The sequence below is a fragment of the Lepidochelys olivacea genome, assembly GCF_965140295.1.
Source record: "Lepidochelys olivacea isolate rLepOli2 genome assembly, chromosome: 6".
Lineage (NCBI taxonomy): Eukaryota > Metazoa > Chordata > Testudines > Cheloniidae > Lepidochelys > Lepidochelys olivacea.
The window spans coordinates 46360457-46387090 of record NC_140416.1 but is presented as its reverse complement, the minus strand read 5'-3'; the positions used below and the strand labels follow the sequence as shown (position 1 = coordinate 46387090).

The following is a 26634-nucleotide window of genomic DNA, read 5'->3' as shown; positions in this document are numbered from 1 at the left end:
CCTACAAACCCTCTGAGTCCCACTGAAGTTAACGGGCTTATTTTTCATAAATAAGAACTAAAATAAATAAGGATTTTCAGGGTTAGACGTCTATTAGTTTATGAAATTAGTAGGAAGAACCATCAGATCTAGGGTGTGTATAAGATGCCTTTTATTAGAAAAGTCTCTTTAAACTGTATTTGAGGCTAAAGAACCCATTACTTTGAGAAATGGAGAGTCTTGGGGCATAGTGTTTACTAATATAAATTGTCCCATAATTGCAGTGCTTTTCTAGTAGCATTTGCAGGATCAGGTTCCTGATTTGTATATTTTTCTACTAAAAGAAATTAGTTAAATGATTTATTGCTATGTTTAGATATGTCTTGGTATATTCTCCAGTGAATGCTTGTGGGAGCTGAAGTGAGCATATTACCTCAGGATACTGCACTCTCTGCTCTATATACAATAATAGGTGCAATAGAAATGCCTAGATTAGAAAAACAGACACCTAGGGATTATGTCAGTGTAAGAGTTCTAAGAGAAGAAGAATCTGTCCTGAATTTTTAACCTAGCAGATGGAGATAAGGTGACCGCTAACATTAAAGATTTCCAGGCTACTCCTGAACTGACAATGGAACCAAATTCTCTCTCTCTCAGTTTAGGTCTCTATAGGAAAAAGGAACCCAAAAGATACAGCATGAAAGAAGAAGTTTCTGTGGATCAGTTCAAGTCCATGAACTTGTGTTAGGCTTCAAAGAAAGCTTGAGAGAGAGGGCAAATAGTGTCGATGAAAGCTTGGCAAAAAATAGATGTTTGCCATTACTATTCATTGATGTTTCCAGTATTGTGGGGCTTAACTATGTATTACAACCAGTAAGTCAAAGTATGTTGCATATGAAAGTGGTTTTCAGTTTTAATTACATTTTAAATATAATTCTGTTATTTAGCTTGATTAGATAATCAGTGAAGATAGTTTTTCTCTTTTACTCTAAGCACCCGAAAAAGGTGCCATATGTTGTTGAATCTTTTTAAGGAGTGATAAATATGCATAAATGATCAAATCAGATATGATTACCATAATTGTTTTTCCCCTCCCCCTCTTAATACAGTGCCATTTAGAGAGGCTCCTACCTATTCAAACAGGAGGCGGAGGCCCCAAAGCACCTTGGCAGCACCTCGTGTCTTACTTCGTTCCAACAGCGATAACAATCTGAACATCAACAACATTCCTGAGTGTTCAGCTTCATCTTCTGCTTCTTCACATCGCAGCCTTTCACCTCACCTACTTCAACAGATGCAGAATAATCCTAATGGAACTGTAAAAGCTGTTGGGAGTTATACCCCATCCTCTCGGAGTCGGTCACCATCATTAAACAGGGTAGGAGAGGATGCAAAAAGACAGCAACATAGGCACATCAGGTGATCTTTTTCAATATTTCTACAGCATGAAATATACCATTTTATTGACACACTGACCATGATATTCATGAATACAGATTTATTATAAATGTCCATCTTGGGGCTAGGGTAGATATGAACATTTGAATAAAATCATATGCATTGGAGCAATGTCCAAAAGCTGAACTTGTCAACACCTCTAATCATTGCTTGCAGATACTCTTATCCACTCCATCCATTTCCTCACAAAGTCAGCGTAAATAGATAAACCTAGCAGTATGATCTGAAGGTTACCAAATCATGCTTTGGTGTCCCCTACCACTCCCCTCCTGTTTCAAGCAGGGTGTTAGTAGATCTGGAGACAGTTTTTCAGACACTTTCAAAATGTAACATTCTGATTTTTTTCAATTCCGAATGATCTTTTGTTTTGAATTTTGATTTTGTTTTTAAAAGGTTACACTCAAAAACAAAATGAAACATTTCATCCAGAACAAACATTGTTTTACTTTTTCATTTTACCAAAAAGTTTGAAATTTAAAATTTTTGTTTCCGGTTGACTCAAAATAATTTTTTGTTTTCTATATTTTGGTTCAGCCAATGAATTGAAAAATCATTTCTTCACAGAGCTCTAGATGCAAGTAGCTTGAGAGTCTTGTATGGTTGTAATAGCTCTAATAAATAATGGGAAAAGAGAGACTCTCTGAGGTAGTAGGGACCAAACTATCTCTTATGGCTGTAGTCTGCTTACTCTACAGTTGGGCGAGGGGGACTGTTGTCCATCAGGTTGTTGATGGAACCTGAGTCAATTGCTTTCTTCCAACCCCCTTCCCAGACAGCATTCAAGGCCAGTTAGAGGCAACATACTCAACTCCACAGCTTCTTGAAGTCCCATTTCCACTGATCTGGAGCTGAACAGTATGCAAGAAGGAAGAAAAAGTGGAGGTCTGAGGAATTCCTGTGTGGCTGGTTAGCGGGGTTGGTGGGGGAAGAGCTGGTGAGGGGCAGCAGCTGGAGGCGGTGGTAGTAGGAAGCAAGCATCTTCTCCCATTCCTACTTTCTGCAGGGCCCTAACACTTGAGGATTTTGCTGCTTTATTTTTTTCCCTTTTGACTAGTGAGTGTGACCAAGTGGGTGCCTACCTATGGGCCGTGCCCACTGTATAAGAAGTCTTGCTTTATTGGAGAAAGGTGGATGCTGGCATACATTTTAATAGAACAAAATTGATAGATTAGGTGTGAATGCTTTATCTTTTAAAGAATGTCAGTACACACCAAAATGCTGCCTTATAAAGGGATAATTACAGTTTAAGTTAGGGGGAGAGTGAGAGACTTAAATAGAATTTAAATACATTGATCCAATAAACTTAATTCTATTGTCATTCAAAATAATGGGCTTTCTCTGTCATATTTCCTGATCTCAATATGAAAAAAGAAAATGAATATTGTCAAGTAGCAGTGTTGGCTACTGTTGGGTGTCACTTTGATATTATGTATAATAGATTTATATCTAAATTTGTAGTCATTAGAGCAAAAGAGAATTTGGCTGAAGTTATTTTCCTATTACTTTCTTCCCTTACTTTGCTCCTTTTTTTTCTTCTCCCCCTCTTCAGTTATGGGCACCCAGCTAACACATGTTTTCTGCTGGTGGTATTAGCAATACCACCAGAGATTTCTAATGTTGCAATCTAGAAAATTCACAACAGTTTTGCTTAAATCACATATGGCATTGACCACTTCATGAGATAGGATTCTGAACTTCATAGGCCAGTGGTCTGATCCAATATAGCAAAGTGTTCCAATGTTGTATATTGTAGTAACTGTGCAAAGTCATTCAGTTATTACCTTAGGCCTCACTCCTGCATAGAGAACCACGTGGACAGATCCTTGTATCTATCTGGAGACTACACTAGGATTCTGCATAGATGCAGGGGTCCACCTGTTAAATTGTCTTTGCAGGAGGGACCCTCCTCTTTGTTCCTTCCAGTTAGAGGGAATGTGTTTTGCTTTCTCCAAAGGACAATCTAGCTAAAAACTATTTAAAAACTTGGCTTCTAATTAGAATATACAATGTTACTAGAATAATATCTCTAGGTTCCTGGAATATAATTTGTTGATTTATGGAGCTGACCAAATAATGCAAAAACTTTCTGTGAATATTAATTAATTTTTTTTTAAATGAAATTGCTTTGGCTGCTCTCATCCCTCTTCTATTCTCACTGTCTGTGAATGCTTGAGTGAGTTTCACCAGCACAAATGTTAATGGAAGCCAATTTCATGCCGGAAAATTTGTGGAAACCAAATGCTAAGTCCTCCATGTGTAAGTATTTGTACTGAAACTATTTGCACACCCATCCAAACATAGAATAGGAAAAAGAAAAGGAGTACCTGTGGCACCTTAGAGACTAACCAATTTATTTGAGCATAAGCTTTCGTGAGCTACAGCTCACTTCATCAGATGCATCCGATGAAGTGAGCTGTAGCTCACGAAAGCTTATGCTCAAATAAATTGGTTAGTCTCTAAGGTGCCACAAGTACTCCTTTTCTTTTTGCGAACACAGACTAACACGGCTGTTACTCTGAAACCTGTCATAGAATAGGAACAGTGCCATGTGATATAACCTATGAACATACATCCCCGGTGTCTCCAGTGCATCTGCTGGTGGTCCACAGAAAGCTGGTTGGTCACATGGGGCTAGCTCTTATTTCCAGCTTCTAAATTTGTTGAAGACCACTGAAACACTTTCCTAATGTTCTGTGCCACTGTAACACCAACAGACCCTGGTTGTCGGGGGCGGGATTGAACCGGGGATCTCTGGAATTTAGTGCATGAGCTAAAAGTCAACTGGCGCTTAGCTAAAGCTGTAGAGCAGACTCGTTCATTGCGCGCTCTCTCTCTCTCTCACAGTGGTCTCGGTGCCACTAAATGGGACAGAATACCACACCCAGAAGGTGTGTGGTTACACAGCCATTGCTGTAGTTACCACAGAGATGTTGTGCAGTTATGAATGGGGGCAAGCACAGGACTCCCTCCACCAATTCTCTTCCTTGAAGTGTCACCAAGCCTTTACTTTGAGCTTGAAGGGTAATCTTTGTTCTCTCCCCTTGCGATTTGCTAGTGGTTCACATAAAACTGTCCCTCGCTTTAGTCCAAAAAGCCCCAGTCAATTCAACGAAAGTTTTTTGTGGCTTTCTGCAACCTAAACCAAAGAAAGCAAAAAGGAATGAAAGTGAGTAGCTTGCTCCAGCCAGTCCCCCAATAAACATGCATTTTCCATAAATCAATCTTTCTGTGGCTCCATGGTGAGCACCTCTTGCTCCTGAGTGAGCTTTTTGAAAAGTTCTTCCCTTTCTCAGGAACAGCTTTCATCTCCCCGTTGTCTGAAAGCCATGCCTGTTTACAGTTGTGATTAAACCCAGCTGTTCCACTTTCTTCCTCTTCTTGGATCTATATTAACACCTTCCTCTCCCTCTGTGTGCAAGGAGTTTATACATCCCATCAGTGAGGGGAGGATGCCTGTGATAGTGATTGAAATGGGAAGTATTCACAAGAAAATCAGTCTATGAAAACGAAGAAAAAACAGAAAAGCCTTACTCCCTCCCCTCCCCCGCGAAGAAGGGAGGTTGAATCTTTTGATAGGTATGACCTAAGAGGCTAGGATGTGACCTTATGTACAATTGTCCTGACCTATTTCATCCATCTGGTATTTTTCTTGAAATACTAGCCAGCCTTCATGATTAAACTGGGAATTATTGGAATGGAAGATGCCAGCTAAGATTAAAGGAAGCAGCATCTGTGGTACTTGGTCCTAGCAATAGGGTTAAGGGAGATCCACTCTCTCAGTAGGAAAGGGGACTCTTAAATCATAGAAGTGATGATGGTTTATGTCCTAACTCATAAGGTTTGGAGGATTTATACTCTACCAGATTAGAAATCCTCTATACCATCCCATGCCAATGGGGGTTGAGTGTATAAGAATACCTGCTTTGTGTATATTGCAGGGCTGTAACTTGCACAGGATGGCTGATCTGGTCAGGACAGGGTGGCAAACCTGCTTAGTCCAGGCAATTAGGAAGTGCTGTTTAGGCCAAGGACACTCGTTATATAAGCATAGAGATTAGTGGAGATGAATAGAAGGAGATGGCTAGTGAGACCTAGGGTTACCACTACCTCTTTCACTTTAAGCAGCTGCCACAGCCTAGTGAGCTTTCACCAACAGACCTCCAGTCTGCACAGCCACTTGAAACATTAAGTGGAGTCTGTCTTTATTGGCATCAGTCCTTGGCACTAAAAGAAAAGAAGGAAAAATAAATCTAGAAAATGATCAAGTCTGAGATCAAAGGCTCCTGATAATGTGTGGTTTACTGCAGTGAAATTGATTTGGGTGGGTGGGGCAAACCCTTCCTTATTCAGAAGTTCCATTATGTTAAACTTCTTCCAAGTTTCCCTTGTTTACTTTTTATCAACAGCTTTGTTGACACAGTCTTCATTCTTTCCTAGTGGATTATTCTCTCCCCGTTTGTTAAAGACCGTTAATCATCATTGATATTTGGTTCCCTCATACATTAGAATGCCTACTTTCACTTTGTCTTCTTTACACCAAAAATATATTTGTGAAAGCTCACTTTGTTCCCCTTAGGCTGAGCTCACCAGTGAAGTTTTCTGAATTATCTATATATACTAGCTCAGACAAAAATCCTGCTTGCTCTTCCTTGCCATAATGGTGTGTTTTTGTTTAAAAGGATATCTTACTCACTAAGCCCAATAAAAAACCCATCCTTCTCATCCCAAGCAATTACACAAGTATTAACTCATTCTGTTTTTTCCCCTGCCCTTATCTTTTCTCTGAAAACACTGATTATTCCTGTGTATTCTTGTTTCCTTTGCATATATTCTATTTTCAGCATTTCCACATAAGGCTTCTTGTTCCTTGCATTTATCCTTAGCAGTGGAACTGTAGCATGGTCCACCTTTTTTATGATGCCTTTTAAGATTCTTCTACCCACACTTGAATTTTACCATTTCCTCCCTGGCACCAGACATCGTTTCTCAACTATTGTAATATTTGATTTCCTAAAGGAAATGCCTTTGTGGTGATGTGATCTAGCACCAAGCTTCTTTATTTTCCACCCTTTATCAATGAATTCTTCTTTATTCAAAACAAGTAGATAGGTGTTCATCTTTTGATCACTGATAAGAAACTTCCTCTGAAATTATACTGTATCAAACACAAAAGACATGATGCATCTTTGGGCACATTCAGAGTTGTGGTTTTGGTTCAGGCCCGTGAATGATGCGTATTCCTATAGAACTATTGTGAACACACCCAATCACAGCAGTAATTGTAGATTTTAGTGGTCTAAAGTGTTCTACTTATTTCTTTTGCAGCATGATGATGTGTGTGTACATATATATAGATAGATATATAATCTATAAAGTGTGTAAATTAAATTAGCTGAAGGGCTGGAAAACTGCATGGTTGTCTTAGTTATTGTCTTTTCACATTTTGTTTTAACAAAACTGTCATTATTTGACCTTTTCCACTTCAAAGATTATCTAAAAAAATACTGTGTCTAGACCAGTGGTTCCCAAACTTGTTCCGCCGCTTGTGCAGGGAAAGTCCTTGGAGTGCCGGGCCAGTTTGTTTACCTGCTGCGTCCACAGGTTTGGCCAATCGCAGCTCCCAGTGGCCGCGGTTTGCTGCTGCAGGCCAATGGGAGCTGCTGGAAGCAGTGTGGGCAAGCAGCTCCCATTGGCTGGGCACAGCAAACCACAGCCACTGGGAGCCGTGATTGGCCGAACCTGTGGACGCGGCCGGTAAACAAACTGGCCCAGCCCGTCAGGGGCTTTCGCCACACAAGCGGCGGATCAAGTTTGGGAACAACTGGGCTAGACTAACAAACTAGTTTTTGTTTTTCCAATAATAGCTACCTTATTGCAAACTGCATACTTATTGCATATTCTCCCCGCTAAATATGTTCTGTTGTGTCATGAGAACAGAACCATATTAATGTCTATTTTAAATTATAAACTAATGCTGTTTCATTGCAATCCCCAGTGCCGGTTATAATCCCAGTGCCAACAAGGATGCTATCGCTGCCTTGGATTATCAGGGTCCAAAACGCAAACTTTACAGTGCTGTACCTGGAAGACTTTTTATTGTCGTCAAGCCATATCAACCTCAAGGAGAAGGAGAGATTCATCTGCACAAAGGGGATAGGATAAAAGGTTAGCCTTTTCTCCATTAGTTCCTGAGTAACCATAGCATTTTTTTCTGATTATACACAGATCTTGTTTTTAAAGCCCTACATTTTCTCATCTATAATAGAATAATTTATTTTAGCTCATATGTTAATATATCTATTATTTTCACTCCAGTATTTCTTTACACCAGATTTTACTAATAATTTGTGGACTTAGTTATATTTTGTAACCAAAATGTATTCAACTACCATTTTTGTTATCAACAATTTATGCAGTGGGTGCCATTGAAATTCAAAAGTACCTGCAGTAACAATGGTATCTTCCTATATTTAGAGTAGGAGGTACAGAACTGCAGTTATTGCAGAGGAGCAAATGTTGAGTTTTAAGGATGTTGTAAGATGGTGGGCTATCTCATCAACCCAGGAAGGAAGGAATGCTGTGCCCGAGTCTGATTCAGACCTTACCTCAGGGCACAATTTATTGGTTTAAACAAAAAACTTGTAACATGAAAACAAAGCAATTCCCTTGCCCGGCATGGACTGCAGTTCCCAGAAGCTTTTTCCTTTGTCTCTCTCTGGGTCTCTGGAAGAAGGATATACTGGGTCATGTGACACTTAAATTTTTCCTGGCTGTTCTACCATGGCACGAGTGGGGGGGCACTTTAAATAGTGCTGGGGGGGGGAATACCTTTTAAGGTAAAAGGGAAATTAATGGCTACTAGTTTGCTTGAAAGCCAAGAACATAATCCAAGTCAGGATCTAACTTATGTCTACACTGCCCTGCAGTTCAGACTGCAGGGCTGCGAACAGCTGTGCACACCAAAGTGCTGTGCTGTAAGTACCCTGTGTGGACACTGTGGGCACAAACTAAAAGGTTCCTAGAAGAGGACTATGTTAATGAGAATAGTAACCCTTCAGTTTGCACCTGCAGTGTCCACACAGGGAAGCTACAGCACAGCACTTTGGTGTGCACTGCTGTTTGCAGCTTATAGTCTGAACTGCAGGGCAGTGTAGACATAGTCTTAGTGTTACTTTTCAAGACAGCAGATGCATCCCAGATGTGACATGCTCAGTTTGTGGAGACGAAGGGCTGCACTGACGGCAGACTGAAAGAAGCCATTGTTCTTGCCCTCCTGAATAGTAGTATAGTGCCAGATTGGTGAAGTTGGTAGAGGTTAAAATGTGGGTAGAAGGGCAGGAAACACACACACACACACACACCTTTCCCATCTGGCCCACAGATGAAAACTTGCATCACTGTGTAGGCTGTCAGAAGTACCTATCTACATGATCATTTTAGCTGATCTATGTTTGATTCCCCCACCTCTCAGATTATTAATCATTAAGACATAGGGGCAGATTCTCTGTATCATTCTACAATAGAACCTCAAAGATAAGAACATCAGAGTTACAGATGGAGGCGCCGAATTTGGGGTTTCCCTGGGGATGCTGGACCCCCCCCTTTGCCCCAAGCCCCCACCCTGACTCTTCCCTCCCACATTCCGCCCCTCCCCCACCTCTTCCTGTCCCCGCTCCTCCCCCTCTCCCTCAACACCTCCTGTTTGCCGCTGAACAGCTGATTGCAGCAGACACTGGGAGTGCGGGGGAGGAGCTGATTGGCAAGGCCCGCTGGCAGGCGGGAGGCACTGGGGGCAGAGGGAGGAGCTGATCGGTGCGTCTGCCAGTGGGTGGATAAGGCATATCCACTATTTTTTTTCTGTGGGTGCTTCAGCCTCCCCACCCCGACTCGGAGCCCTGCCCCTCCCCTTCTCCGCCCCCCCCCCCCACCCTGCGGCTTCTTCCGCAATCCCCTACTCTGCCCCCATGGCTGAAGTCCGTAATCTCTTCTTCAGAGTTACGGAACATTTCAGAGTTACAGACAGCCTCCATTCCCCAGGTATCTGTAACTCTGAGGCTCTACTGTACTCCCTTCCCTTTTAGGGCAAAGGGAGTGGATACGGCCTCCAAATCTTCTACTAGAGATACTCCGGTGTGGGGGAGTTCCTAATGGCCAACAGCACAAGGGGCATATTAGGAAAGGACATTTTAAGATGTCTGTGTGGGGTGTGAGGAGCACCTGAGGACAATGCACTCCAGCTATCCCCATTTGCCAAACAGCCCTTTGGACCATGGTTTCATGATCCTTTGTGGTTTAAAATAGAGAAACCTCAGGACATTTAGGGTGCACCACACCCCCATCCCCAAGTGATTATGAATATTTGATCTTAATAAAGTCATTACTGTAGCATTTTCTTCTTGTTCTGATTATTAAACATGATGGAAATACTGGAAAGCATAAATTAGGATTTAGTATAAATACATGGGAAACAGCACAATTAAAAAGTTTAAATATTTTCAACAGAAACAAAAATTTAAAGTGGAAGTGGTTAGAACTTAACATTTTAGAAAATTTTCATCAAGATGGCTGTCAGTAACACTGTTGGAGCTTTACTATTGGCTAAGGGACACATGACCCTGTGAGTTTAGACAGACATTTCTGCTACCTGTGGCCTGACAGTTTGGCTCTCCTCCTTAATCTTTAGTCTTCCCCTCTTCCTTAATCTTTAGCCTTCTCCCCTTATGTGAGCCTGACCACAGCTCTAAATGATATGCCTTATGTATATGCCAATTTGCCTAAGACTTCGATTTGGGCTCCAGAAACTCCTTACCATCACTGCCTCTGCTTGAAGGTCAAGGGGTTCTTGTCTCTTTAGGGCTGTATGCATAAAATTACTCAATTTACATTCTACCAATCAAATAATCATGTCAAAGCAAGACCTTGTTAAAAACTGAGATTAATGTCGGTGGAGCACAAACAATTTGACTGAATATCTGGCAGTTTAGCTTCTGAGAAGTGTACTAGATCAAGCTTTCTTTAGTTACAATAAAATAGAGGAAATCTTATATCTCATAGGCTATGACTATACTACCCAGCTTTTAGCGACATGGCTGTGCCGCTACAGTTGTGCCACTAAAAGACGCGCAGTGTAGCCACTGTTTGTTGGCAGGAGAGAGCTCTCCTGCAGGCAAAAAACTTCCAACCCCAACAAGCGGCGTTAGCATTGTCAAAATGCTGTTCACACCAGCACTTGTCATCGAGAGAACTTTTGTCTTTCTGTGGGATGTTTTTTTAACACCTCTGAATGACAAAAGTTTTGTCTTTCACTTGCCAGTGTAGACAAAGCCTTAGGTATTTTTTCTCTCTCTGGATATGTGCTGGTCACCTGCAATCCTCCTCTTGTCTCCTCTGCATGTCCTTATCAAGTCCCATGATCCAGGGCAGCTCTGAGGTGTTAGTGTTCCTCTCCACAGTGTTTGATCAGCTGTACTGTCTGGAGAAAACGAAAGACTTGGATTCCCATGCAGTGATTATTTTTCCCACTCACTCTGATAATACTTTCTTCTCGCCACATCTTTATGGCTCTAAGTTGAGTTTATGGCTCTCAGATCAGTTTGCAATTTGCCTTAACCATACTCGCCAGCCAAGGTGAGTGAACTTTTATTTGCATGTCCATTGTTTTGGCAATGGATGATATATTGTGCTTTCAGGATACCTGTTTCCAGTTTGTATCAGGGCCTCTGCCTTTCAAGCATAATGGATTTTCCTCAGTATAAATTCTCGTTACCTATTTTCCCTTGCTATGAAATGTACATCAACAGACTCCGGACCCTCTCTCTCAACCCCTCACTGCAAGGTGATGAAGTTGCAAGAAAAATGACAGAACAACATTAGGAGTTTGCACACTTGTGTAGGCCAAGATTATTGCACACACCAGGGGCTCCTTGCATCCCTCCATTTCCACCCCCTCACAAGCTACCTGTGTACCACCCTCCCACCTCACCCCCTCTTTTTTCAGGGGCTCCCTACAACCTCTCCCCATTAGAAGTTCTGTTTGTCCCCCATTCCAGTAGCTCTGTGTGTACTCGCATTCCCACTTACCTCCATTCCCTTTTGTGCCAGGGATTTTCCCCAACCTTCCCTCTGACTAGGGGTTCTGTGTGTCTCCCCTTCCCCCCTCACCCATTAAGGGTCCTCCATTCTCCCACCCCCATGCCATGGGCTGTGTTCATGCCCCCCATTACTTCTTCCCAGTCTTCCATTATACTTCTTTCTGTCTGGGTAATAAGTCATTCAGGGTGTCAACATGTTGTTGGGGTTCCCCTGAAACCCTTTCCACTTGGTTCCCCAAGAATTCAGATTCCAGTCTCATCACTCAGGTTCCATTATTTGGCATATGGTAAAGCTATGCTGAGTTGATCATATTCTAGCATAGGAGGTAGCTGTAGGGGTATGCTACACGTACAAAGTTACTCAGAAAATCTCTTTTCAAATACACATTTACGCATTACATTGCTTTTACTATACACTGCATCATGTGTTTTTTTGATTGGCTTGGTTACTTTGTAGGAACCAGTTCCTATACAGCATGCTCTGGTCCATGTACGATTTGCTCTTTACCTCATCTTTACCTTCCCAACTTACCTTATCTTGATCTTAAGTAAATGGTTACCTGTGTGATGCCCCTCTTATCTTACCTTGCTCAGATATCTTCTTTTGGCTTACGACCCATTTATTTATCTTAGCACCAACATTTCATTTTCAGCCTAGTTACCTCCCTAATTCTGTTTTCCAAGAAATGATGCCTCCACCATGTTCAATTACTCATGTCCAGCCAGGCCTATGCATGATAAACTATTGGGAAATTGATTACCTCATCCACCTTGTCTCTGTAATATCTTTCACTGGACCAACTTCCATTGGTGAAAGAGACAAGTTTTTGAGCTCTTCTTCAGAGTCTGGGAAAGGTATTCAGAATGTCACAGCTGTAAGCCACAAGATGGTTTAGCATAAGTAGTTAACACATTTTCTAAGAGACCATTCAAGGTGAAATGGAGGATGAGCTGAGGGGTGCCCCTATGCTGGAAGGTGTTAGTGGGTGTCATCAACCAGTTATTTGATCTATAGACTATTGCAGAGGTGCTTGGAGGAATTACTTGAAGCTGTGGCTGTGCCAGTCAGATAGAAGGCGCTCTATTTGTCCCCCGTTTTTCCCCTTTCAGTTTTCCAAATTCTCCGAAAATCAAAATGATTCTGTCCTTTGATGCCTAGAACATTCCCTGACATTTTGGAATTGATCCAATATGGTGTTCAAAAGTTAACACGTGACCTGCATGCATGCATACATAAAAACAAATATCAAGCTGGCTGTAAGGCCTTCACAAGCTTGGACAACAAAAGAACATACATAGTTTTCCCCTATAACTGAAGGCCCCCCTCATACTATTGTTATTGAGTTGAAAAAGTGACCAGCTGCTTCAGACACTGTACAAAATAGTAGGCCATATTTTCAGCCAATGGCATAACAGTTTACTCATAAAACTTAATTAAAATTTAAATAAAACTAAAATTAAATGCAATTTCTGCAGTACAGAGCTGTCACTCAGCACAGACAAAAACAGTTCATTGACACTTTTTGCTAATAAATTTAGGATGTATGATCTGTTTGTGTGACTTTTTATTTTTACATGAGGCATATAAAAGTTAGGGTATGTGCTTTTTATGTATCTGAAATCAAGATAAATAACAACATATAAACAGAGAAAAACATAATCTATAACTTTATGATTTTGTGGTGTGTGTTCAGTGTAAAATATTGAAATTAGAATATTTACTTTAGGATTCCTTGGGACTTCCAGTAATCAAAGTGTCTTCAGAATGCACTGTGTGCCTCTGTGCTGCAGGATACATTTTTCAGACTTGCTTGAAACCCTAACATCCCATGATAAGAACTACAATGAAAGCTGGGAGCAAGGACAATTAACTCAGGGACAGAGAGAGAACAACATGCAGAGGAGTGGGATTGGCTGGGAGTGACTCATATAGATTAATTTAAAGGAATAAGAAGAGAACAGTTGGAAAAGCTGGAGAGGGAGGGGGTACATTTCTGAACTGAAAGGCCTTCAGTAAGGATAACTGGTAATTTTTGAGTGAGGTGTTTTTTCCCAAAGTTGGTTTGTCCTTTCTGAATAATTTGATAGGGTGGCAGCATGGATTTTTATTGGAGCATGTGACTGGAAAATAGAAGACCTGGATTCTATTCCTGACCCTGCTGCTGTGTGGCCTTGAGGAAATCTCTTTACTGCTCTGTACCTCAGTTTCTCTTTCTATAAAATGGCACTATACTGCTTCTTTACTGACCTTTGCAAAGAACTTTGTGATCTTCAGATTGTGAACCCTATGTAAGTGCAAAGTCTGTTTATGATAAAGTAACTGGATATATAATAAAGTACCTAGCAGTGAGGTATCATTTTCTTTTCATAAGAAATGCATGAATGACAATAGATCAAAGTGTCTGGGACTGGAAGTGTTCAGAGAAAGCTGTGTGTGGGCCAGGTTCAAGTGAAAACTTAAACTAAATACAGTGTGGTGTATTAATAGGATGTTGCAGAGTCTAGATAAAAATATCCGCTTTATTTTTTACCCATTAGTCATACACACTGACATCATTTGTGTGTCTGCCACTCATGATACAAAAAGGGCTATGTCTAACTTATAAAAATAAACCTGATATTTCTATTTGGCCAGGTAATATCATAGAGATTTGATACGGAAAATATCTATTGCCTTCTGCAATGGAGAATTATTTCCTTCAGTATTTTCTATTGTTTTCTTCAGTTTGTTTAAAAATCCATCACAGTATATTTGTAAATCACCCATATGTTTATATCTAACCTAGATAATATAGCCGATGCAAAATACGTTAATTACTATTACCACCACTGTATTTTTTATATATTAAAAATGCTTCAAAAGTCAGCAGCATCTATTTACATAACCATGAATCTTAGAGAGAGATTGATGTCTCCCAAAGCTCCTTGTCTTTTATTGGTGAAGAACTTGTAGTTTTCTGTATCACAAAAATAAGGCAATGCAGTAACATATGGGTATCCTGCATAGGGCTACCAGTGACTGAAGTCTATGCTATTATATTTTGTTTCTAAATGGTAACAGATACTAGTGACGGGTAGCACTCTGCATGATGGAGAGACAGACCATTTCTGGTGACTGAAAAATACACTAAACAAAAATTCTTTATGAAAGCACATGATCTTAAACAAGCTATGAAACTGTGGGGAGTGTAAATTGTCCTTTGCCAGTGACCTTGCTTAGCTCACTTATGGATCTGCTTCACATAGGATTTATCTAACCACTTGTAAGCCCCAAGGAGATTACCTAGATTCCTGGGGCTCTGTCTGCTGGCAGCTCAGTGAGAGGCACACTGCCCCTGGTAGGGAGGGGGAGCCAAGTCAAACTCAGAGTCTGCCAGGGCAAGGGCAGTACTGGCTGTGTGGGGAGCTGGTAAGTCCCAGCCCTGTATGCAAGGTTCCCCCTGAGAACTGGCCTCTAGGGACCTGAAAGCAAGATCCCTAAGCTGGGCTTTTCCTTCTCCACTGACGATTTTGTAGAGTTTTGCTGGGAAACTTCCCGAGTTTGTAGAGTTTTGCTGGGAAACTTCCCCAGCCAGGCTGAGTTAGCTCTCCAGCTCCCTAGGTGAGACCAGTCACCACATGGTCAGCTCTGCTCTGCCTGCTAGTTCAGGGCTGCTGCCTGCTGTGTGTGTGTGTGTGTGTGTGTGTGTGTGTGTGTCTGGACACTGAGCTAGGAGACTACAGTTTGGATTTTAGTACAGTTGTGTAATCTGTACCTTGAGCCTTGCACCCCTTTGTGGTGAGGGGAAATCCTGGGCCTGAAGGAGCCTGATTCCTGCCTCAAGAGGATCTCTGCCAGCAGAGATCAGCCCCTCTGTAGTGACTGAGGAGTCCAGAGATATCTCTGAACCTGAGGATCATTCATGTACCATCTTTTAGTTAGTCAGTCAGGAAATTTGTTTTGGGGACCCCCTACTTCCTGAACTGTGTCCTCAAGCCAGAGAGTAAGGGTTTGGGGATTTTATAACCTGATGCATATTAAACCTGTGGAGGGATTTACCACCTTCTCCCACTTGTGAGTCTTTTGGGCTGTACTGAACCCAGTCAGCCACACTGCTAAACCACTGCAGAGAAGAATTTTGATGTGATAGGTCATCAAGGGCCCTAGCAAAGTACGCGTTCCAATGGGACACTAATCTTACATTTGCTACATTAAGTCACGTGACTGGGGAAAGTCACAGGTATTAGCAGTGTGGGCACCGGTGAACCTAAAAATAGTGTTTTACCCTGTTATGTTATATTTGTCTCCTGTTTAATATAATTATTGTGTTGAATATATTGTATGTGTTTGTTTGTGTTATTTTTTGGAAGTCTCCAACTATCTGGCAAGTAAGTGGGGACTACCCTGTGGTTAGAATTTTTCTCCCAAGCTGCCCTGGTGACCCTGCCAGGAAGGAGTGAGGGGGGTGGAGGCACTGCCAAATAAATTCATAGGAAAAAATAAAGAAGATACACCCTGCACAAATCCTTCCTTGTCCTTGGATGGTACTTCTGCCACCACCAAGTGAGCTGGACAAAGATTCAGGAAAAGGACCACTTGGAGTTCCTGTTTCCCCCAAAATATCCCCCCAAGCCCCTTTACCCCTTTCCTGGGGAGGCTTGAGACTCATATACCACCAAATAGGACCAGACCAGACCCTTGGGTTTTTAGGATACTAAAAACCAATCAGATTCTTAAAAACAGAACTTTATTATAAAGACAAAAGTAAAAGAAGCACCTCTGTAAAATCAGGATGGAAGGTAATTTTACAGAGTAATAAGATTTAAAATATCCCGGATTCCCCTCTAGGCAAAACTTTAAAGTTACAAAAAACAGGAATAAACCTCCCTCTTAGCATAGGGAAAATTCACAAGCTAAAACAAAAGATAATCTAACGCATTTATTCGCTTTACTTACAATTTTTTTAATCTAGATGCTTATTTCAGGTAGGGATTTAGGATAGTTTTTTTTTTTCCTGCCCTGGTCTCTCTCTGTCCCAGAGAGAACAACAAAAGACCACAAAAACAAAACTTCCCCCCACAGATTTGAAAGGGTCTTCTTCCCTTACTGGTCCTTTTGGTCAGGTGCCAACCAGGTTATTTGAGCTTCTTAACCCCTTACAGGTAAAGGAGGGATTTTATGCTACCCTTAGCTGTATGCTTATGACACAGCTACATTTTAAAAATCAGCAAAAGTGTATGGGGGCTGTACATTCTTTTCTAATCCTGCAAGGTGCTGAGTACTCTGAGCTCCCATTGGCTTCAGCTGGGGTTCACAGTGTTCAGCACCTTGTAGTCAGGCTCCAGGCATGGAATGCCCTTAAATAGCTCAAATATGCTCCAGCACTTGTCTTGTGTTTTGTTTGTCTCCTCTGATATAGATTGCAAGTTCTTCTGACAGGGAGTGTCTCCAGCTGTGTTTATACAGCGCCTAGCATAATAAGTCTTTGATCTCACTTGGAGTCTTTGAGTACTGTGGTGGTGGTGATTCAGGTCCATATGATAACTAGAATGTCAGTAGTTTTTAGCACTAGAAATTCTGATCAGTGCTTAACTACTTCTGGTTCAGTGTGACCTCAGCCAACTGGGCAACCCAAGCATGTAAAAAACATATTCATCTATAGTGAAATCCATCTTATAACTCAGCTTGAGAAGAAAAAGATTATTGAACCCCTACTGGGTTTGAAGAAATTACTGACAGACAATACCTCTAGACAAAAAGAAAGTTGGGGTCCTGGGCTTTTGCACAAATTAGAATAGTAAATAAAATATTGACAAGAGAAGAACTACAGAAAAGCTGTTTTGTTTTTCAACAGTAATTTTCCTACTCTGCATGAGTAAATTCAGTAATCAGAGTGTTAAACTATTGGATAAGCAAACCTTAAAAGTAGAATACAGTAGAACTTCAGAGTTACGAACGCCAAAGTTACGAACTGACCAGTCAACCACACACCTCATCTGGAACCGGAAGTATACAATCAGGCAGCAGCAGACACACACACATAAAACAAGGCAAATACCGTGCAGTACTGTATTAAATGTAAACTACTAAAAAAATAAAAGGAAAGCAACATTTTTCTTCTCCATAGTAAAGTTTTAAAGCTGTATTAACTCAATGTTCAGTTGTAAACTTTTGAAAGAACAACCATAATGTTTTGTTCAGAGTTATGAACATTTCAGAGTTATGAACAACCTCTATTCCTGAGGTGTTCGTAACTCTGAGGTTCTACTGTACTGTGTGGTGTATAATTGTATATTTACTTTAACAGAAATCCCTGCTAAGAATAATTGTGACTTGTTACAAGCTAACTTACTCATTCACAAGTCAACTATACTAGAAAATGACAGAGAAAGTTGTACCCTTGCTAACTAATATCTCAGAACATTGAAACTAGAGCTGGGTGAAATTTTCAGAGGAATAGTTTATTCATAGGAAAAATTCAGTTTTGGTTGATCCAAAGCTATTTGTGAATTTGACACTTTATGAATTATTATGAATTACTACTATGAATGACAATAAAAATAGTCATTGGACCAGAGAATGAGAATGACTCTGTAACATGGTGTTTAGTGACCTGACCTGGGGTGGGGTAGAAGACCCATGTTCAAGTTGTGCTTCAGTTATTTAATTATTTATAACAATTGGAACACCTTCAGCAGGAGCCTTTGAGGGAGACCTGTCCTAGACTATCCCATAGTCCAGTGGTTAGGTCACAAGGTAGGAGATGATTCAAGTTCAGATCCCTTCTCTGTAGCAGGGAGAGGGAGGAAGTGAGCATAGGTCTTCTGTGTTCTTGGCTGCTTGCCTTAAAATTATAAAGAAGGCTGCCAGTGGGAGATCTCTGTTCTGGGTCCATTCGTTTGACCCAAAACAGATTTTTTTTCTCTTGGCTGAAAATTGTCATTTTTTTTATTCAGCTCCCCACCCCCAACACACACACATTTTGTGAAACTGCCAGTAAACAAAAAAAAATTGATATTTTCCCAGCTGTAGTTGTAACAACACATGGCTATTGCAGGGTGGGAGGGGGGTGGGGGTGAGTGCTTTAATTTGTACTAACATTAACATCTCCCTCCCACCGAGACCTTTGAAGCACCCACTGAGCTTTGTGAACTAAGCTAGTGGTATAAAACCAGCCAAGCTGTACCACCCAAGCATTCCCTTATGCCAAGGGAATCACCAACTGGCTATTTAAACCACCTTTCTTTCATCTTTGCAGTGTTCAGGGTCAGTAAGATGGCTGGGAGTATTTAGGAAGGAGGCTTAGAGGGAGTGTAGGCAACAAATGTGAATAGTATCCAATGAGTTCGGAAAGAAGGCAGGGCCCTGAAGGTGGAGGAGTAGGGTTTTTTTATCTGTGTTCCCAGAAGAAGGGGTTGGTCCTGGAGACTCATAGAACTGTGGGGAGGTCTCTTTTACTGGAGACCTGAGCTGGGGCCATGGTGAGAGTCACGAGACTAGTCTCTCATGGATGGCCTGGAGAGTGGTACCCTGGAGTAGAGGCAAATAGAAGTGGGAACAGAGTGGTGCTATTGACTCTTGACCTGGAGGCATTTGTTCCAGCAGAGTGGAATGGAAAACCTGTTGTGCCTTTATGTTTACTGAGGGTTTGTTGAGAGTAGTTTTATTACAAGGGTTTTGCGGCAACTATTGCACTAGTGTACACAAATAAATTATGGCCAAAGACTATGTATCTGAGACTGTTCCTTTCATGAGGAAACTGAGGAGGGGTGCACCTGTCATGCCGCAGGAAGGTGCCCCAGCCAAGGGACAACCTATGGCAATATACTTAAAATTGGAGCTAGTGTTTTTTTGTTTTTTAACAGATGGTTTCATACTACCCACTTTAGCAGAAAGATTATAATCAGAATATATGTTATGAGTCTAGTGATCTGATGCTGATGAATGGCCAAGGCAGTAGTACTTGGTTACAAGATGTAAATCACTGTGCTACAATATACTGTAGATATATTCTAGACACAGTCATAGGCAACTGTAACCCTCATCTGACTTCCTGCAGAGGCTCAAAGCAAACAATAGCACCATGAGAGTGATCCTGGGGAGAGAAGTTCACAAAAAGCTGGCCAATTTCGAATTCCTGAGCGCCCCGATTCCATTGAACTCCCTCACTGCCTTATCTTTTCCACACTGGCCCTTGGTTCTGTTGTTGGAATCTGCCTTGCCAGGCACCATGCAACTCTTCTATAATTCACAAAAGTGGATCTACCGCCCCAGTCTCTAGTATAAAGTGGGGCCATTAAGAGTGGTCCCCTCCTGATGGCAGATAGGGAAAAACTACTATTCAGTAATAAGAACCCAGAAGAACTCAGGCAGGCTAATTTAACAGACAAAGTACTTGCAGATTTCCTCAGGATTAGAGCTGGGCAAAAAAATTTCAGTGAACAAAACTTTGTTTTTTTTCTGTGCAAAGCTGAAAAAAATCAATTTCTGTTCTACATAACCCCTCTCCCACCCCCCAGTTTGTCCACTGAATGATCAATTATTTGCTCACCTCCACCAAGAAACATTTCTACTCCTTGTCTTGGAGTCTCAGGGACCTAGCAATCTTTGAGGAGACTGGGTTTGCTTCTTCCCAACTCCCCTGAATGTCTGCAGGGCTGAAGATACTTGCTCCCTGACCACCTGCCGGCTGGCGCTCCAGACTTGTCCCACTGCTCTCCAATAACACCATAACATCTTTTTGATGCTGCTTTGTATGGTCAAAAGGATCTGCTTACATGGCACATCCTCTTCAACACCAGCAACAGGGAGGGAGGGTTTCTGACAGTAACAAGTAGGAAAGGGAGAGGATTGGATGGGAGCAAAATACAATCTAAAATTAGAAAAAGGGACTTGAAAAACTAGAACAAAGTCAAACTAACTTGTGTTGACCTTAATTATGTAGTAGGTAAGATCTGTGACTTAGGATCAACTTCAGATGAAGAGAAATGTCATGCTCCAAAACACTTGTTAATAGCCTCATTCTATTAACTTAGTTGTATTCAAAAATAGATTGAACATTCTCATTGTTCCTTCATGCTTTGATTTTTGGGTCTGCTTAGGAGAGTAGGAAGTTACCATTATAACCTAAGGAGTTGGTTGTGTGAGTTAGGGACGGGCAAAAGGGAGTTTCTCCTGCTCTGGGGTCTTAGATGGCAAGGCTATTTCCTCATCCAGGTGCATGGGCAGCAGCTGGAGCCCCCCTTTGGGAAGGCTAGACCCCCCCCCATCCCTTCTTCCCAAGCCCCCCCCCATGGCAGGAGCCACAAGACCTCCACACACACATACCCGCAGCTGGAGGAGCCATGGGCCAGCTGCACCTTCCCTCCTGAGACCCCAAGGGCACTGTGAGGTAAAAGCTCGTCTCTTTTGGAAGAAACTGAGCTTTTTATATGCTCCATGCAGGTTCCAGGGCGGCTGAGGAGGCAGTATGTGCTACTCAGCTTCCTGGGTTCTCTCTGGAGGGAGATTACTGATGAACCCAGGAAGTTGAGTAGCACTTACTGGCTGCTCAGCTGCCCTGAAACCTGCATGGGGCATAATAATAAGCAGAAAACTTCCTGTGCAAACCCTGCAACTGGCATCTGGTGGCTGCAGCTCTTCCAGGGGCAGGCTACACCTTCCCTGGCCTATTATACATACTGCCTATGTCCAGATGAGTATTCTTGTGGGGCTTATTAGTCACCTGGAACTCAAATTAAATGAAGACTTAACTTTGAAAAGTTCTGTCAAAAGAGTGTTTTTCTACACCCACCCCGCAATTAATTAGAATTCCATCTAGCTCCAAGAAGAAAAACCAGGACTCCATCCATGTAACCAATTAACCCCTGTTTTTATTATTACCCATTAAAAGTAATAAATCAGGAAGGCAGATTATCCAAGAAAAAATTTTAGTACAAGGCTTCCTGGATGAGCAGAGTTTGAGTTTTGTACTTTTGGGGAGACTAGGTCTATAAGGCCTTACATGGTTTTCTGCCTAGTTTGGAAAGGTTTCAACATAGCGAAGAATGAAGACTTAAATTTTTTTCTAGTTTAATGAAAAGCACTGTTGGGTTTGCTATCCCACTACCCCCAACTATCTCCTGATCAGGGACCAATGATACCATGCTTCTGTAGTAGGAGGGCCAAGAAGCCAATCAACCTGTTTTTGTTTGCAAAAGAAGAACATTTACAAAAGCCCATTCCCACTCTTATTGAATCTTTCTGTTGACTTATGTGCAAGCTGGTACAAGCCCTAAAACAGCAATATGCAGTATCATTTAAAACCAAATACCCAGAACTGTAAAGACTAATACATTCTACCCAAAATGCTACCTACCACCTCACAGACACCATATTATCAAGCAAGCATCCTACATATAGTTCTGCCAAACTCCCCTCATTTAGTAGTTGATAACACTTTAAACGTTCATTTAATGATGATCCAAAGTGGGATTCTTAGAAATCTACTTGTGGCATTTAATAGTCACTCTTTACCTTGAATTCACCTGTGGACTCAAAGAAACATGCCTTTTTCCACCTTGATGAGGATGGACTAGCCATTTTCAGCTGCTACTAGCATGAATATGTCAAACTTTCCCTGTGGGTGTGAAATACCCACCTGACTTATAACAAACCAAAATATAAATTCTATGTAGAAACAGAAGGATCTATGTAATGTATATGTAGATGCATAGACAGTATTTCTAACTTTAGATACAGAAATCATACATGCATACAAATAGGATAATTATATTCAGTAAATCATAACCGTTCCAATGATATCTCACATGCGTAATCTTGCATAAAATACATCATAGTTATGCCATAATCATATCATAACAATATCTCTATGAAGAATATGGAGGCGTAGCGCCACAGTGCTGACTTACATTAATAAAATACTAGCTAGGGGAAGGAGGCAGTCTTTCTCCATTGCGTGGCAGTCTACGTTCTCCTTCCTGTCAGTTAGTAAAATGAAATCAGTTTGAGATTAAGTGCTCAGAGCTCTCTGTACAAAAAATAATTATTTGCAACAAGAGTCCTGCATTTTCATACATTTCATTATCTCTTCCATCTGACTGGGATCCCAGGCTAGCTTCCACCTTTTTTGGAAAAAAATAAAATTGAATTGATCTACAATAGTAACTTGTACTCAATCGTAAAATAAATATAATATCTGTATCTCTTATTAATAAAGTTTCATCTGTCCCTTCACATGTAAAGACATACACCCTGTTCTTATATGAAGATTAAAGACCATGAATCAGATTCTGCTTTGTTACACTGACGTATATATGGAGATTTCCTCAGTTCTCTCTACTGTTCTGGATTTTCATCAGTATAACTAAGAGCAGAATCTCCCCCAGTGTTTTATCAGATGAGAGGTAGTAGCTCAGGAGGAGATCTCTGCCTCTTGTCTGTTGAGCTAGTCACATAAGATTGAACATTTTTTATTATAGGAATTGTAAATATATTTTATACAGCTGGGAAGAGATTCCTCAGACTTTTATGTGTTATATGCACATGCTGTAATTATTTCCAAGAGCAAGTGGGATATATCAGCATAAATTGTTCGTTTTTTTTCTTTATAAATGGTCCTCACAGTGATACTGAGTTTCTTCTGTTAATATCTTTAAAACACGAGTATGGTTTTGTCACTTTCCCTCCCTTTTAAACACAGACCTGGGATTGTTTATGCACACAAAATATCTATGGCTTTTAGGAAGATTAAAAAAATGCATTGAAATTTAGTCAATCTCTAACTGTATATTGTATGTAGCCTGAGCAAAAGTTCATACATATTCATTGTCTTCAGTGGGAGCTGAGGGTGCTCAGTCAGATGAGGGCCCTAAACCCAGATCCTGCAAATACTTAAGTATATGTAGGACTACTCATGTATATAAAGTTGTACAGATGCTTAATTGTTTCCTTTAGGGCGCTATATCAGAGGTGGGCAAACTATCGCCCACGGGCCACATCCAGCCTGTGGGACCATCCTGCCCGGACCTTGAGCTCCTGGCCAGGGAGGCTTGCCCCTGGCCCCTCCCCTGCTGCCCCTCCTCCCCTGCAGCTACGCCGCCACGCAGGCAGCCGGGCTGCAAGCTCCTGCTGCTCTGAGCGGCATGGTAAGGGGGCAGCGGTGGCAAACACATTGGGTAGGGGGATTCCGGGGGGCAGTCAGGGGACAGGGAGCGGTTGGATGGGGTGGAAGTTCAGGGCGGTCAGGGGATCAGGGAACAGGGGGAGTTGGATAGGAGGCGGTTTGGGGCGGGGGGTCCTGGAAGGAGGTGGTCAGGGGACAAGGAGCAGGGTGGGTTGGATGGGTCGAGGATTCTGAGGGGGGCAGTCGGGGGCGGATAGGGGGCTGGGGCCAAACTGTTTGGGGGGCACAGCCTTCCCTAACCAACCCTCCATACAATTTTGCATCCCAATGTGGCCCTTGGGCCAAAAAGTTTGCCCACCCTTCTTCTATATAGATTCAGGGGTCTGTGCTTGGGGATCCAGTTGCTGGATTGTGGGCTTAAGTTTGTACTTTTTACTTTTTAGCATGACATTTGAAATGTTCATTCTGTAAGGTCTATATATCTAAACTTTAAAAGAAATAGAATTGACAGATGAGGAACATTTTCCTATCAAGTATTTTTATTTTAATAGACATTAATAAGTAGTATCAGAAATAGCTACTATTGCATTACTGCCTTAAATCTAGGTAAACATTAATACCATATATAATTTTATACTGGCCTTCTCGGGTGTGACAACTGGAATTCCTGTTAGTATTAAAGAAAGTACTACATATCCTGCCATGCATGGGCTTGATTCTTCATGTCACTTACATCAGTGTAAATCAAGTTGAAATTCAAGTCCTCTGAACTCAGTAGAGCTGCACTTTTCCAAAATGCAGTTGCAATCAGAAACAGCACTATAGTTTTAAAGTTTCATTATTTTTCACAAGGAGTTTTGTGTGTGTGAGAGGGAGATCAAATTAATTGTCTATTTTAAGTATTTGGCATTGGTTTTGCTATTTTTATTTAAAATGTCTACACAACCTTGTATTAATTTTTTCTTTGGAATATCTCAGGCTTCTTATTTTAGAGAGGTACTAAATGTACAGTGATTTATCTGAGCTTCTTTAAACATCAGAGTTGGAAAAATATATTTTAGTTATTTTAATTATTGTAATTCATTTACTCTAAATGTTTGATAATAGTACTGTATTTATACTGTTGTTCTGAAGTCCTCTGTCACAATCCTTGCTAAGAGATAAGAGCAATTTCAAAATGATTACCTATGCAAAGTAAATCTTTTCCTCCTCTTAGAAGAAGTTCATTCACTCCCCATTGTCATTTTCTTCCACTGTGAAAATCAGCAGAGTGTTTCAAAAGGTACCCCCATTGTGTATATTAGCTTTGGGATATGCGAGTATTCATTATATGCTCACACCATGAAATTCATATTACTTGACCCAGATTCCAAGTCTCTGGAGTTAACCGTTAAATAAAGTATTGTGCTCTTCAAATTATTGTCCCCATGGGTGCTCTGTATAAGGTATGTGCATATACCAATGCACTCTCAATTGGAGATTTTTGTCATTCGTGTCTGTGGGTATGCACCTGTGCCCTGCACTTCGTGATTTACTACCAGGCTACATAGGGAGAGGCAAACTTACAGCCACTCCACTTCCTTCTCAGCCACCTACAGTTTGAGCTGGAGTGTCAGGGTCCACTACATAGCACATTCATCCCTTACCTCATTTGTATTTCTCTTGTTATTGTAGTGTGCTTTGTTTAGTTTTAGTACACAGTTTGTCCTTTTGGGGGTGTCCCCCACCTTATTTTCAATTGGGGCCTACTTTGGTCTCTTTCTGTGGACTTTACTGGATTGTGCCAAAGATCCTGGCTTTCACACCCAGCCAGACCTGCCACATGTCCTTCCCCTTCAGTGACGGACATTCACCTGGCTTCTCTGCTTTGGAGAGTCTCACATCCCCTCTAAGTACAAGATCTGATCTGGCTTCAAAAGCAGATCCAGAAAGTTGAGAGAGAACAGATTAAAACTGCTACTTATGGAGTGTTCCCTGAGACTGGCAGGGTCTGAGACATTGGCGTCAACAGCTCAGAATGCTCTGGTGACTGTGTCAGCCTTGCCTCTGTAAGCAAAGAACATATGGAGAGCCTTGGGAGTTTTTGAAATCCTCTAATATGAAGAAGCCCTATCTCCTAGAAAGGGGGCCCAGAAGAGAGGAAAGGTCACTCTTCAAGCCAGGGAACAAGGAGGTTGCATATCTCAGTGTGGGTAATGCTGAGACTCCTACCTCCTGTGGTATTGATACCTTGGTATCACCCAGAAAGACTTCCAGTTCCAAGAAGTCTACCAGCAAGCAACGCTGGGTGTCACCAGTGTTGATACTGGAATTGGATTCTTCAAAATGCATGGACTCTTTGAAAAACAAGGACTTGAATCATCTCTGTACTGTCCTCATAGTGTCACGGCAAGGAGTGCACAGATCGCTCATCACTACCATCCCCAGTATTGCTCAACATGCTTAATCCCAAGGAACAGTACCCAGAGTCACCAGCATCATTCTGGTTCCTCTCCCATGCAGATCTTCATATCCTGGAAAAATATAAATTCCCTCTGCTGAAAGTTTTCCTGTAGGTACCAACATTCGCTTTGGAGCCAGCCTATTCTCTGTTGCTATCACACCATCTCATGAAGACTCAACCCCCAATACCAAAGTGGTTACCACTCTCTCCTCAGCTTCTGGTACTGACATCTGTAGCTCCTTCACTAGACATAGGAAAGGATGTTTCCTTGCATCCGTCCAGGATTCCATCACCTTCCTTTTCCAGCCTTCCTCCCTTGAGATACCATCCTGAGAATGGGACCCCCCGCAGTATACATCTGATTCATCAGCCCTGGCAGGAGCACCCTTGGGTCCTATCCCTTTTGGTTATGCCCCATTGGAATTGGGTTTCTGGAATCCTTGAGTCACCTATGGCAAACAGTTCTAAACGGTACTACTGTGTAAGAGGACCCTTCAAGACCAATAGCCACTGATGGTTCTTGACCCTCTTCCTCAGGAGGAACCTCTAGAAGAGCAAG

The 26634-nt window shown here is 41.6% G+C and overlaps 1 protein-coding gene across 1 annotated transcript in view; it reads left to right on the top strand.

Moving 5' to 3' along the window:
• Positions 1 to 26634, top strand: part of SHANK2 (SH3 and multiple ankyrin repeat domains 2) — a 618929-nt gene that overhangs the window by 277604 nt on the left and 314691 nt on the right. Inside the window, exons 14-15 of the mRNA XM_084631101.1 lie at positions 1089 to 1398; positions 7433 to 7602. Coding sequence (XP_084487227.1) covers positions 1089 to 1398; positions 7433 to 7602 — 480 coding nt within the window. The remainder of the gene's footprint in view (positions 1 to 1088; positions 1399 to 7432; positions 7603 to 26634) is intronic.